This window comes from Cryptomeria japonica, chromosome 8 (assembly GCF_030272615.1).
Source record: "Cryptomeria japonica chromosome 8, Sugi_1.0, whole genome shotgun sequence".
NCBI classification, from domain to species: Eukaryota; Viridiplantae; Streptophyta; class Pinopsida; order Cupressales; family Cupressaceae; genus Cryptomeria; species Cryptomeria japonica.
In genome coordinates this window covers 446,322,415-446,337,721 of record NC_081412.1, presented here as the reverse complement: position 1 = coordinate 446,337,721, position 15,307 = coordinate 446,322,415, and the positions used below count along the sequence as shown (strand labels likewise).

At 36.4% G+C, this 15,307-nt stretch overlaps 2 protein-coding genes across 6 annotated transcripts in view; one reads left to right on the top strand and one right to left on the bottom strand.

Moving 5' to 3' along the window:
- The window catches only part of LOC131052518 (uncharacterized), a 158,660-nt gene that overhangs the window by 102,398 nt on the left and 40,955 nt on the right, over positions 1-15,307 (bottom strand). The window contains exon 1 of one of the 4 annotated variants that reach the window (XM_057987134.2): positions 4,020-4,140. The exons of the other annotated variants lie outside the window; for them this stretch is intronic. The gene's annotated coding sequence lies outside the window, so the exon portion shown is untranslated. Of the gene's footprint in view, positions 1-4,019; positions 4,141-15,307 lie in introns of those variants that run through there. 4 annotated transcript variants of the gene reach the window in all.
- LOC131857312 (uncharacterized) lies at positions 238-2,473 on the top strand. 2 transcript variants are annotated; one of them, XR_009358651.1, is made up of 3 exons: positions 238-1,436; positions 1,550-2,248; positions 2,364-2,473. XR_009358651.1 is itself a non-coding variant. In XM_059209601.1 (2 exons), exons 1-2 carry the CDS (start codon positions 258-260, stop codon positions 1,898-1,900), a joined length of 1,530 nt encoding a protein of 509 aa, XP_059065584.1. In that variant the 5' UTR covers positions 238-257; the 3' UTR covers positions 1,901-2,293. The 2 variants fall into 2 exon arrangements, 1 of the variants encoding a protein (XP_059065584.1); XM_059209601.1 differs by lacking the exon at positions 2,364-2,473 and having other exon boundaries at positions 1,550-2,293.

Genomic DNA, 15,307 nt, shown 5'->3' with positions numbered 1-15,307 from the left:
GGATTTAGCCATTAAAGGTAAGTGAATCTGAATTTTTTTCAAGTTTTCAAGAATTTTTCCAAGTTTTTTTCAAATTTTTAAATTTTTTTTAAAAGTTTTTTAAAGTTTTTTTAATTTTTTTTAAAGAAGTCTTGTATATTTTTTTACACTTTGTATGCATAGTATGGGGTTATAATACCAAAATTTTAATAATTTTTTTCAATAATGTTGTGCATTCTCTTTTCATTTTAAGTGCACTATTCATATAATCATACATAATGGCTGGAACTGGAAGTGCAAGTGCAAGCTCTAGTTCAGTTGCAAATGTCCGAAATGAAAATACCCCCTTTAAAATTGATCAAGATTCACCACTTTGGCATTATACAACAATGATCAAGCCAGTGTCTGGTGGTGGGGGTTTTGTTTGGCAATGCAACCATTGTGGCACTGAGTATACCAGCTCATACTATCGAGTGAAAGGCCACCTTTGTTTCATCCCTGGGCGTGGAATAAAATTTTGTAAGGGATCAGATGGCAAGGGGCTGCCAAAAGCTCTAGTTTTGGGATATATTAGAGAACAAGAGGAAGCTGATAGGAGAAGTAGCAAAGCAAAGACTGATCATCCTCTTGTCCATCAAAGCTCAATGTCTAAGAGGCCTTCTAGTAGCATTGGCTCCACAAGACCAGCTGGTTCACATCCTTTCATGCAAAACCCACCAGTTGATGTAGTAGAGAATCAGAATGTTGTGGCTTCACGGAAAAGAGGCCCATTGGATTTTGCCTTCAAAAATGAACTGAGAGAGATTGCAGATTCCAAAATTGCACGTTGCCTTTATGGCAATGGGCTTCCTTTCAACCTTGTTAGATCACCTTACTTTCGGGACATGGTGCATACTCTTTGCAATACACCTTCTGATTATGTTTGTCCAGGGTATGAAAAGGTGAGAACCACCTTATTGGCAAAGGAGAAAGCATCCATAGAGTTACAGTTGAAGGTCATCAAAGATACATGGCAGGAAACAGGTGTGACCATTGTTTCTGATGGATGGAAAGATTGTAAAAATAGGCCATTGATCAATGTTATAGCAGTGTGTCCTAAAGGGGCAATGTTTTTGAAAGCAGTGGATTGTGAGGGGCAAGTGAAAGATGCAAGTTTCATTGCCAATATCTTGATAGAATGCATTGACATGGTGGGGCCTCAAAATGTTGTCCAAGTTGTAACTGACAATGCTAAAAATTGTAGGGCAGCAGGGACTATAGTGGAGGCTACATATGGTCACATCTTTTGGACACCATGCGCAGTACACTCACTCAATTTAATCATGCAAAAGCTTGGCACACAAATTGATTGGGTGAAAAAACTATATGCGGAGGGCGAGGAGATTCAAATGTTTGTGACTAATCATCATATGTCACAAGCCATTTTCAGGACCTTCTCCAAGTTGGAGTTGTTGAAGGTAATTTATAATTACTAATTTTAAATTTTATTTTTTAATTTTTTAGTTTTAAATTTGTATTTTTTATAGACTTGCATTTGATATATGTTGTGTATTTTGTTATGTCATGTTAGGTTGCTGAAACACGATTTGCATCTCACACGCTCGTCTTAAGACGACTTCTGAAGGTGCGAGACGCCTTGAGTTCTATGGTCATCAACAGCTTGTGGAGTGTATGGAAGCAGTCCCACACAGAAAGAGCTCTAAAAGTAAGAGCATTGATCCTTAGTGAGAAATGGTGGGATGATGTGGAATATGTTTTGAATTTCACTGAGCCCATCATGAGCATGATCAGGTATGCTGATACTGATCGCCCATGTTTGGGCGAGATTTATGATGGCATGGATTGCATGGTGGAAAAAATAAAAGAAGTAATAAATAGAAAAGAAAATGACCCAACGGAAACATTTTTCAAAGTTGTGTAGAAAATTGTTGTTGACCGTTGGAACAAGATGACCACCCCCTTACATCTCTTAGCATTTGCTTTGACGCCAAAATTTTATAGTGCAGAGATGCTTGCAACACCAAGGAGGGTGCCACCATATAGAGATGCAGAGGTTGCTTCTGGCTATAGGGCTGCCTTTAAAAAGATATATCAAGATGAGGAGACAAGAAATATTGTCATGAGAGAGTTTGGCCAATTTGTATCTGCAAAAAATCATGATGTTGTAGCTCTTAATGCTAGATATGGGATGGATGCTGATGAGTGGTGGTATGTACATGGTCAAGGCTCCATTTACTTGCAGCCTCTTGCAATTAAACTTAACTCCCAAGTATGTATCTTTTTATTTTTTATTTTTATAGTTTTCCAATTCCATTTGATGCTATCATTTTTTTATTTTATAATTTTAATTTGTAAATTTCTAATTATGTTTTAACTTTTAACAGGTTGCAAGTTCTTCTTCAGCTGAGCGGAATTGGAGTACATACTCCTTCATCCACTCAGTCAAACGTAATCGTTTGGGTGCAAAGAAAGCTGAGGATTTGGTCTACGTACACTTCAACCTTCGTTTGTTGTCACATAAGGACCCTGAATATAGTGAGGGTGTAACAAGGAATTGGGATCTAGCCCCTGAGTGTGCTGATTTAGATGCTACAGTTGCACAACTTTGCCAAGTCTCTATAGACGAGGCGGTTATGGAATTTGAGAGAGACATAGCTAGTGGGAGTGGCATTCCATTTGATATTGGTTCAATTGATGCTGAATTTGAACCACTTGATGACCGTGGGCTTGGGTTGGATGCTTCAGATGAAGATGAATATGGAATTTAAATCCCATAGATGGCTTGTAATTTGAATGTTTAACTTTATACTTTATTGTGTCATGACATTTTCACATTTTGAAACTTGAAACTTGAATATTATCTTTTTTGCAAATTATGAATATGATATTACATTTATGATTTATGATATATCAATATCAGAATATTTATTGGCATTGGCAATTATGGATTTATGATTTATTGATTTATGATTTATCTGTTATCATCTATGTATCATTGTATGGGAAAGTTACATTGTATGTTTGATGTTTCATATTTGTATGTTTGAACTGTGAACATATATAATTTTGATGTTTGAAGTTTGAACATATATATATATATATATATATATATTAAAAAAAATTAAAATATATATATATATGTGTATGGACGAACCCGTACCCGTACCCAAAAAAAATTTTTTTTTGCCGAATCCGCGAACCCGTACCCGAATCCGAACCGGAACCGGTAACTTAGATTTTGTCCCTATAGCTTTCATGTTGTATTTGGGATTCATTCCAAGCAGCAAAACTAAATAAGCTATCAGGAGAGACTATGAATTAACTCATAAAAAACTTAAGTTGGTACAAAAACATCCTGCTCGAGAAAAATTGGAGTAGTTGGAGAGAGTGCCTTATGTAATATCCCACGATGGAATATTTTGATCTTTTCTAAATATAATTAAATTCAACTTAGCAAGTTCCACCAATTAATCTCAACAATCAGAAATGAAGTCAGGATCAGATTTGATTGCAAGTGTACTATTGGTTGCAAGCCACAATCATGCATATGGAAGCTAATTAATCCTTTGCAGAGATGGAACTTCTGGAACCAATAATTAATGAAACATAACTGCAGTAATGATATATGAAAACCTTTGTAATTATCAGCAATGTCAATATACTGCATCTCACACCAACAGTAATTTATTTATTTCAATGAATATTTGCTAATTGGCCAACTTATGCAACAATACAGAACTATAAGACACAGTACCATATTTGTAGAGGATCTGCCCTAGTTGGAGCAATGATTAAGTCACAATACTTGCCGCTTAGATCCTATAAATATATGCCAATAATTTATCCTTACAAAACCAGAGTTATGACAGATTTCACAATAATTATTTCCAGCAATTTTAAGCAATATCGACCCTTAAAGACCAGCAGATGGGAATCTAAATCCAGATTAGTCATATGTGAATGATTTGACACATCAACAAATGAGAGCATAGACCCTAAAATGCTTCCAAGTCAAATATCAATGGCATTGAGCAAGTTACCTCAATAGAGACTAAAAATTAATCAAATCTGCACAATGGTGATCTCCATGTGAAAGCACTCCAAGGAATTGTGGGATTTCATCCTCCAATTCCAAACCTAAAGGGTTTTTGTCCTCAAGTTAATTGAACCAAAGTCCAATGCTCCAACAAGAAGTAGAAATCAGAAAATAGAATAGTTGATTGATATGCCTCCTGTAGAAGTTGATGATACAACCACAAGAGCCAAGAATCATCTGCAAGCAAAACACCTATCACACAAGAGAGATCAAGAGAGAACAATATGCTCAACAACCAAAGAATTATGTACTCGTCAAAGTTACAAGACTCGGACTTGGCTCGGACTCAGCAAGTTGATTTTTGACTCGGACTCGGACTTGGCGCCCAGTCTCGGCCAAGACTCGGCAAATTGAAAAACCCAAGAAATTCAAAGATTTTTAATGATTTTAAACTTCTTTCATGCATTTTTTAATAAATAAACATTAAAGACACAATAATCTCATCAAATAGAAGCACATACACAAGTTTACATTGATCACATAAGTATAAATGCAAATTTTAGGCTTGCGCTGAAGGAAATAAGCTAAACTAAATAACACATTAGAAATATAGATAGTGTCAAATGTCTACAAAATTCATGGAATATGAAATCCATGTCTTCAAAAGTTCAAAACATATATCAAGTTCAACATAAAAGCTAGAGCCTAGAAGTCTAAGGCTCAGAGGAGCCAATATCAGTCGACCCTGCAACTATCCTACGTGTGCGCCTAAGATAGTGTTGTGAGGAATTCACACATCGCCCCATTGCAAATGGGGACCCCCACTTTTTAACTTTCCAGGTTAGTTGTCTTAGCTTAGCTATTGGTAGTAGTTAGAGTCCTTTACTATTAGCCTTTGCATTGAGAGGTATAGATGGTCAAGAAACCAAGAGTAAAGTGAATAGCCCTTTTGTGAGGGGTAAAATGAAGTGATTTGATGGAGAAAGAGGTTTGATGTAGGAACCCTCAAAGAATGAGTCCAATCAATAATGCAAATGTTTCTTTCATCATCCAAGTGACTTATATGCATTCCAAGTGAAAGGTGATCTCTAGGAGCAGAATTTTGACTAACTATCTAAAATTTTCAATTGCTCCCTAGATGGAGCGAAATTCACCTCATGTGCTCCTTATTGAGAGCAAAAATTCACTTCGAGTGCTTCTTATTGAGAGCAAAATTGTTCCTAGAATGCACATTGAGCTTAGTTTGAAACACCTAAATAGATGGAATGAAGGAGAATGCACAAGGAAGTGCTATCCATTAATCATATTCAACTCAATGAATTCCACCAATTAATCTCACAAATCAGAAATGAAGTCAAGATCAGAATTGATTGCAAGTGTCACATTCGCAATATCCACACAATCATGCATCTGAAAGCTAATTAATCCTAATGCAACGACAAAACTTTTGGAACATATCATTAATGAGGCATAACTGTTGTCATTATCAGCAATGTCATTATACTATAACACACACCAACAATAATTTCTTTGTTTCAATAAATATTTGTTGATCAGCCAACTTATGTGACAATACAACAATGTAAGGCACAATATAAGATTTAGACGATCCACCCCAATTGAAGCAATTATTATGTCACAATCCTCACCGCTTTCTGCCTATAAATATATACCAATGATCTATCATTACAAAACCAGACTTATAACAAAGATCTCATGATGATTATTGCCAACAATTTTAAGCAATATCGACCCTTAAAGAGCAACAAATGGGAATCTATGACCAGATCAATCCTATGTGAGCAATCAACACACATCAAAAACAGCAAGCATAGACCTTGAAATGCTTCTAAGTCAAATACCAATGGTCCTAAGCAAGAGATCTCAATAGAGACTAAAAATTAATCAAATATTCACAATGGTGTTCTCTATGTGAAATCTCCAAGGAATTGTGGGTCTTTATCCTTAGGTTTATTGAACGAAAGTCCAATGCTCCAACAAGGAGTAGAAATCAAAAAATAGAATGATTGATCAATATGCCTCCTCCTCCTTGCTTGGACTCTCTTGAATAGAGTTTTCCTCCAAAAGACATAACTCTCCAAATTTCCTTCATGACCTTGATTGATATTTGAGAGAAATATTTAAAATAAACACTAATTATAAGAGACCTTGTTCTGTACTTAACATTACTCGAGGCCATCTTTCTTATAATTTTAATCACATTTCCTTACTGCAAATTTCTCAAAACCCATGAAAAATGTATGATGGGCATTTTAGGTTTCAACTTGGCTTAATTTCAAAAAAGGGGCATTACACCTTCATGCTTAACTGAAAGAAAGGAATATACAACAAAGCAATGGTCACTATTGGATATTCCATCATTGTTTCTACGTAGATAGGTTGTTTTGATGTTTGTTAATTTGTTTATGTTTGTTTTTGGTTTCTTATTATTTGTTAGCTTATTTAAGCTATTTGTTGCACCCGTGAATGCACGGTTGCTCATTGCTTTGATGTATAAATATATCTCATGATGTAAATCAAAATATTTGATTCTTGTGGAAAATCTGATATGGTACCAGAGCTTATACAGATTTTGTGCCTATTATTTTGTGAGTTGGAGATGCCTCTGGTTCAAGCAATATGATAGGAATTAAGGACGCCTATTCTATTCCCTTCACTGTCTCCAATAAAAATGGTTTGTCTTTCATTTGGCTCAAATCGAGCACATTTTCATTCTTGACAGTGGCATGTTAAGCACATTGTATTTGCCCATGCAACCAATGTTATGTAAGTCAAAGACTTCTTGACATCGAGTTTTTTGGTTGGCATGATCAGTGGAGGGAGTTCTCTCGTCTTCTATGACTCAAGGTTGAAGTTTTTCCTCATCATATGCATTGACCGGCATTTGGTATCCACATCGGACAGTGTTGTGTGAATTGTGTTGTTCCTGATCAGCCCATTCATCAATTGTGCCGAATTTTGAAGAGGCGATTTGCTCTTTTGCGGCTTCATTAATCAGAGCGAGGCATAAGGATAGGCCAATCATAGACGAAAGCTTTGTTTCTTTCATCCCAGATTATCAATTTGCTTCACCAAAACCTTATTCATCACCATAAGTTTCTCATTCAATGCCAACAGGAGATTAGCTTCTATGTGCTACTTCTCACAGCATCTTCTATTCTAGAACCAAACCTTGATTTGCTTGGATTGGCCATGCAACCAGATGCCAATGCATGATATGTGAAATGCGTGCCAACAACTGAATAGAACTTTGATTCCCTTGGATGAATTGTAAAGCATAGTGAGCATGAGTCTAAAAAATTTACAAATTTCTTTCGTATGTCTATGTCTTTAGTTGTACCTCCTTGTTGAGAGCAGGAACATCTTCATAGCAAAGGATTCCGAGAAGAGTGGCCCAATCAATTCGATTCCTGTGCATGGTTTTCTAATTGCCTGTTTATGGTGTGTGGCCATGTTTGGCTCATATGGTGTGTGGCCTTGTTTGGCTCGTGTATTGGCAGGTGCCTTTGTTGGCAAGTTATTGGAGGTAATGTCGTCTTGCAGTTCACAAATAAAACCCTCTATCTTTTCCTGTAGCTGACCTCTGACCAACATGATTCATATTATGTGACACCATCTTGTTTATTGGATTGAGTCTTATTACCTCTGCCATGTTTTGTTTGGTATGCAACTTATGAGATTTTATCAATGGTGATCTTTGATGGCTCCTGGTCGGATCTACAAGCTAGACGTCTTGGCCACGTTTTTCTTGCAATGCTTCTGAATTGATTGGCAGTCGTATAAATGATTGGACAACATTTTGGTTGCAACTTTTTGCAGCGTGCGGGACAGGCGCTCCATATTTGGCAGGCCCATATTCATTGTTAAGGCCTAATGGCAAGGCACTGATTTGAACACTTGATGAGGTACTGTTTTCAAAGAACACGGACTCAACAACTCCATAAAAAGATGTTTTTAAAGTTATAGAGGTTTAAATTCCTAGCTTTATATGTATGTATTATCTTTGTATAGCCGTCGTTGATTGTCCTAGAGATTCCATTTTGCCCCATGCATATCGGCACATATGGATTAGTATATGTAAGAATCTATGTTAGAGTCATGTTAACATATAATATTACAATACCATCAATTTGGTTCAAACCTAGGTTAGGAAAGTTTCATAATGTCGAGTTGTACAATTCCTAAAAGCCACTTTTCTAAGGATGTTTTTGTGAAAGAAATAGGAAAAAATAGCATCTAGCTAACAAAATGGCAGGAAGTTCTCCAAAGTTTCTTCTTCCAAACTCTTAATTACTGTGTGGAAATAATTATTCTGCCTGGAAAACCAAACTCAAAACTCAGCTTAAGTTCAAGGAAGTTTGGGATGTGGTTAGTAGAACCACAACAAGACACAACACAGATGCCAATGAGCAAAAGAAATTTGATCAAGCTGACAAAAAGGCAAAATTGATCATTTTGTTCAGTGTGTCTAATGAAGTTCAGCCTTTCAGTCGAGACTCGTCCACAGCCAAAGACGCATGGGACAAGCTCAACACCGTATATAAGGCAAAGAATCAGAATCAAATTCTAAATTTGCAAAGTCAACTACATGGCCTAAAGATGAAGAATGGAGAATAGTTAGAATCCTTCCTCAAAAGGATTGCAGATTTGAGAACTTCCCTACAAGCATTGGGAAAACAATTGATGATGCATTCTTGGTGCCTATTGTTCTACAGACACTACCTCCCAGATATAAAGTCTTTGTGACAACTTTAAATGTCATTGAGACAACACCCACTTTTGAGAAGTTGGTGAATCTTCTCTAGAAAGAGGAGTCTATAAGGCAGAAATATGATCAAGATGATCATGCCGTGACCACATGGCATAAAGGCAAGAAGCCTATGAAGCAGTTTATCTGGAAATTCATCCAAACCTCAGAACAAGCGTCCAATATGTGAAAGAGTTGGACATGACGTGAAAAATTGTTGGTACAACTCCTTCGACAAAGGATCATCCAACAAACCACATCCAAAGAAGCCATTTCAAAGCGACAAACCACAATGGGAGCAAAAGAACAAACAGAAACAACAAAGCAATGTTGTTGAAGCAAAAGATTTTCCGGATAAGGAATACATGCTATCTACCCACACTTCAAAAGATGGGTCACAATCAAACTCTATATGGTATGTGTACTCAGGTGCTACAAAGCACATGACTAGACAAAAATAGTGGTTTAACACATTGAAACCCCATCACGGTATAGTAACTCTTGGAGATGATACCACCCATGACATCAAAGTTATTAGTGACATCTCTTTGAAGTTTGGCATAAATCATTGCATGATTACTAATGTCTTGTACGTGCCAAGACTTACCAAAAATCTCCTTTTTGTTAATCAATTTCTTGGCCATAACCTTAGAATTAAGTTTGATATTGATCATGCTAAAAAGATGTCTTATCCGAGACAAATCTAAAAATGATAAGATTGTTGCCAGTGCTAATGAAGTTGGTAAAATGTTTAGGCTTGATATAATTTCTAATAATCAAGCCTTAGTGACTAAGGGCAATGATCTTGCTATGCTTTGGCATCGTAGTTTTGGTCATTTAAGCACTAGTTACTTGTTAAAACTTAGTCAAAAAACGCATGGTCAACGGGCTTCCGTCACTTGAGAAGTCGAGTGCTATTTGTTCTAGTCGTATTGCTGGAATTCTCCACGTACCTGAAGGAAAATGAAATTCGGCGTCAACTAACTGCAACATACACACCTTAGCAAACTGGAGTTGTTGAACGAAGAAATCGCACCATCGTGGAGATGGTCCAAAGTATGTTGAAAGATTCTCAACTAGAGCATCCATATTGGAATGAAGCTATTCACACAGCACTTTATCTTTTGAATCGTGCACCAATCAAAGCTCTTGATGGCATCACACCAAAAGAAGCATGGACAGGGGTAAAGCCTTCTATCTCTCATCTTCGTGTATTTGGATGCACTACCTATATGCACGTTCCTAAACAAAAAAGGAAGAAGCTAGATGAAAAATCAATGTAATGTATTCTTCTTGGCTATAGTGATGAATCTAAGGCATATCGCCTTATGGATCCTAACATAAACAAGATATACATTAGTAGAGATGAATTTTTTTATGAGCAAAGTGAGTCAAGTTCTCCTCCCACATCATCACCTACTTCAAATAGTGCTCCTATATTCAACATGGATGGAAAAAACGATGGCAACGTTGATAGTCAATCAACACCCACAAATGTCACAAAACCTTTACCAAAGTGGTATATTAGTACCATTTGCGATGCAAAGCTAGATGGAGTTCCAAACACTTCCACTTCAAGTCCGAGGACTCACAGCATAGCTCGCAATGAGGTAAACTTAGCTCTAATGACTATAGTTGTTGAAAATTTTGAGCCATCTAATGTTCAGGAAGCACTAGAATCAAAGCCTTGGAAAGAGGCTACGGATGCAGAGTATCAATCTCTGATGAAAAACAACACTTGGGAGCTTGTTGATCTACCACAAGATAAGAAAGCAATTGGATGCAAATGGATATTCAAAACTAAATATAAGGTAGATGGTAGTATAGATAAACATAAGGCTAGACTTGTAGCCAAAGGTTATGCTCAAAAAGTAGGGATAGACTATGAGGAAACATTTGCTCCCACAACAAAAATTAAAACAATTAGAATGATTTTTTTCTTTAGCTACCCAATTTTGATGGAAACTATACCAAATGGATGTAAAAAGTGCATTTCTTAATGGAGACTTAAAGGAAGAGGTCTATATGACCCAACTAGAGGGATAAATTACACCTAGAAAAGAAGAAAAGGTATGCAAGCTTGTTAAGTCCCTATATGGTCTCAAACAGGACCCTAGATCCTAGTATATCAAAATTGAAGAACATTTGTTAAAACATGGTTTTAGTAGGCATCCATATGATCCAAATCTCTACCTCAAGGATCAAGGGGGGATATTGTGATTATTAATGTATATGTTGATGACTTGGTTATCACAGGTAGCTCAGAAGCAATGGTTGAAACAACCAAAAATGATCTCAAGAAGGCATTTGATATGACTAATCTCTGGCTAGTGCACTATTGTCTAGGCTTAGAGGTATGGCAAACTAATCACCATATCTTTGTATCTCAAAGAAAATATCCCAAAGCACTACTTGAAAAATTAAGAATGATGGATTCCAAACCCATATCTACACCTGTGGAATCAGGATTGCAGTTATCTACATCTGATACATCTCCTCAAGTGAATACAACACTCTTTCAAAAAATGATTGGAGGTTTCATTTACTTGACTTACACTAGACCAGATATTAGTTTTGTTGTTAATACTTAATTATCTATCAAGATTCATGCAAGAACCAAAAATGTGTCATTGGAAAGCAGCAAAACGGGTACTAAGGTATATCCAAGGTACAATGAATCTTGGTTTGGAATATAAAAGGAATGATCAATTCTTCTTGATAGGATACACAAATGTGGATTATGTAGGTTTAGTTGATGATAGGAAATCCACATCTGGATTTATTTTCTTCCTAGGTTCAGGACCTATTTCTTGGGGAAGTAAGAAGTGAGCCATAGTTGCTCGTTCTTCAACAGAAGCAAAATATCGTGCAGCAGCTTGGCTACGTCGCATATTAGAAGGATTGGGGGTACCTCAAAACCAGCCTACTATCCTCTACTGTGACAATCAGAGTGTTCTCAAGCTTGTTCGTAATCCAATATTTCATGAACAGACCAAGCATATTGAAGACAACTGTCACTTTATACGAGAACACGTTCAGCAAAACAACATCCAGCTCCAATTTTGCTCAACTCAGGAACAACTACATATATCTTCACCAAGCCTCTTGCATGTGTGAAGTTTGAAAGTTTTCACGATTCTCTTATTAGTAATTTAAAGAAATGATGTAATAAGGGGGGAATGTTGGATATTCTATCATTGTTTCCACGTAGATAGGTTGTTTTGATGTTTGTTAATTTGTTCATGTTTGTTTTTGGTTTCTTATTATTTGTTAGATTATTTAAGCTATTTGTTGCACCCGTGAATACACGATTGCTCATTGCTTTGATGTATAAATATATCTCATGATGTAAATCAAATATTCGATTCCTTTGGAAAATCTGATAGTCACACTCAGCAACAACAAAGTAGAAATGCATTCAAATGACAAATGAATGAAATAGTAAAGGCATCAATCATATTTATTAATTATGTCATACCCATGCTTGAAAAATTGTATTTAGTCAAATTTCAAGCCAAATACTAGCCATTTATTGGTCATAAGCCATTCTTGAGTCCTTGTCTCTAGTAGTTGTCAATGAGATCATTATATATTCTAATTAACACCTTACCAAGGACTATGATAGGAGGTTTTCAAGCATGTCAATCAAGGTTACAACTTGGATATAAGGAAAGGCAATGAAGTATCAAGGCAAGGAAGTGATCATCAAGGCACTTAAAGCACATCTTGATAAAGGAAAAGTACTTTTGGTGGCTTCAGATCAAAAAAAGGTGCATGGATAATGTGGAAAACACCTTGGAAAAGAATAACGAGTTTCATAATAGGTTTTAATTTTCAAATAGCAAGTCTTCAAAGAAAAAACACAGCTATGTTAAAAGAAGGATTTTTGCTTGCAATCACTTCGAAGGTAGATTGCAATCTAATGAAAACAAACAATGGGGCCTAACAAAGTGACTTCAATAGGAAGTTTTTTTGGTGGGGCCTAGCACATCAAGGCAAATGAGGGTTGTATCAATTCAGAATTAGGCCATCTTCAGTTGTGTGGGCCCTACTCACAGTTTAGCAAGCAACAAGTTAGCCCCACGTTTTCCCCCTTCTATCTCTTATTTTTGGTGACATCTTTTTTAGCTTTCCTACCTCCTTTTCAAAAACTGTAAACCAAGGCTTTGTAAACTGGAGTTAAGAAAAACATGCTATGAAAACCATGGTTAACCATCAAGAAAACTTCAAGGAAGCTTTGACATGGAAACCTAGCAGTTCACTAAAGAAAAAACACAATTTTCAATGGAAAACAAACACTAAAAAACCTTAGGGATAGAGAGATTTGCATCAAAGTGCTTTGAGACAATAAATGATCCCCAAATGCAGTTAACTAGTTCTTTGTTCAAGAGGTTATACTAGGATGGAATATAATTGGGCCTTTGAGTTTTTTCTTGCTACAATACCATCAAGCTAATGTAGTTGACACAAGTAAAAGGTTGGTATTTGTGAATGCAAAGCAATATAGAACTATTTGAAGGCACATGGAAATCTCAAAGAAGAGGCAATCATATTAAAAAATCACTATAGTTTTACTGAAAATAGCTCAAAACAATGCAACTATCACTATTAGAATGCTTCATTTAGTAGGTGACCAAATAGAGAAAAGAGCAGATAAAGGTAAAAAGAATGAGGTTTTTTTGCTTCAAGAGGATTCTAAGTCATAGCAAAGCAAAACCAAAACTCTCACAACAAACAAAGGGAAAAGAGAGGAAGGGTTTCAAAACAATAAAGACCAATACAACCTCACAACCATAGATGAACTACTCGGCGAGTAGTAAAAAACTGGCGAGTTTTTTTCGCTCGAGAGTTTTTACAACTTAAACTCGCGCCAAAAACTTGGCGAGTCCATATCAAAAACTCGGCCGCCAACGTTTAAGTGGAAAAAAAGGGCAGAAAAAGGTTTTATTTCATCATTTCCTGTGTTCTATTTTGCTAAGAGGGGGAAAAAAGCTCTTTCAAACACTTGACTACAGATTTCCATCGATTTGAAGCGGATTTGAGGCGGATTTGAAGTGGATTTGAGGTGGTTTTCGAAGAAAAATCAGATTCCCAAGTAGGTTTTCTGATTTTTTTTCTCTGTTTTTTGAAAACATTTTATTTATTTTTTGTTGCATCTAGATGAATAGAAAATCATTCCTAAGTACTCAAACATGTTTTTGAGTGATAGGAACAAGATTTAACACTATTTTTGACAAGTTTTGTTGAATTTTTCACTATTTTTTGAAGAATCTCTAGTTTTTCAAAAAAAAAGCAAACCCTAATAGTTTTTTTTACTTTTTTAACTTTGAATGATGTCTAAAATTATTTAAACTAATTTAGATAGTTTGTTAAATTGTTAAACTAAAAAATTAACTTTGTCTTTCACTTTGTATGTGTAAGTTAACAATTAACCATTAATTGAGTATGGCAAATTCAAAGTATAATTGGCCACTAGAACCATGCCTATCTGGATATGTAGGCACCCGTCCTAAAGGTGCTAGAGATAGGGCTTGGAGGTATGCCTATGAAGGACCGGACCCTGGATCAATGATTTGCATTAAATGTGAAAAAGTAATTCATGGAGGCATAAACCGTCTCAAACAACACCTTGCAGGCATCGAGAACCATGATGCTAGAGTATGTCCTAGGGCACCAAAAAAATAAAAAGAGACATTAATGTCTTACTTTCAGCTGGGGAAGAGAAGAAATTGCAAAGGGAGAGGGCAAAACTAGCCATGAGAGCAACCATAGCTGAATCTCAAGGTGCTTCAATTGACATTGAAGAAGAAGAAGAAGCACTTCAGGGCATAGTGGGCTCTCGTCGTGGCCCACGTGTCCGCAAACCCAGCACCACCTCGACCACTACTTTTGCTTCCTCTAGTAGAGTACCCACTGCATCACCATCAGGGACACAGTCTAAAGGTAGTTATTTTGTGCCCAAGGACACACCTAGAGCACAACCATCATTAGACGCCACTGGATGGAATAGGGAGCCACATGAGAAAACAGACATTGCATGTGCTGATTTTTGGTACTTCAACAACATCCCATTCAATGTGGTAGACAATCCTTATTGGCTAAATTTGGTGACCGCAATGACAGTTTCAAGAAAAGGGTACAAGGCCCCTTCTCGATACAAGGCCCCTTCTTGTAGGGATTTGGGTGGGAAGTTAGTAAATAGTCCACTTGATTTCATTTTTAATTGTTTTTCTTGTTTATTAAATCAAAATTGTGTACTAAGACCTAATTTCACTTTGTACTTGTAGGTTGCTCACAAATGCAGTTGATAGGGCAAAAGAAGTGATGGAGGACCAAAGAAATGAATGGAGAAAATATGGCTGCACCATTCTTTCCGATGGGTGGACAAATGGCAAAAACCGCACCATAAATAATTTTTTGGCTACTTGCAAGGACAATGTGGTGTTTTTGAAATCGATTGATGCCTCCAATAAGGTGAAAAATGCAGAAACATTGGCTAGAATGTTGGAGCACACTATCGTGGA

Coding starts and splice junctions, on each gene's coding strand:
- LOC131857312 (XM_059209601.1), top strand. CDS start 258: ATGGCTGGAACTGGAAGTGCAAGTGCAAGCTCTAGTTCAGTTGCAAAT. Junction 1,437..1,549: donor CCAAGTTGGAGTTGTTGAAG/GTAATTTATAAT, acceptor ATGTCATGTTAG/GTTGCTGAAACACGATTTGC.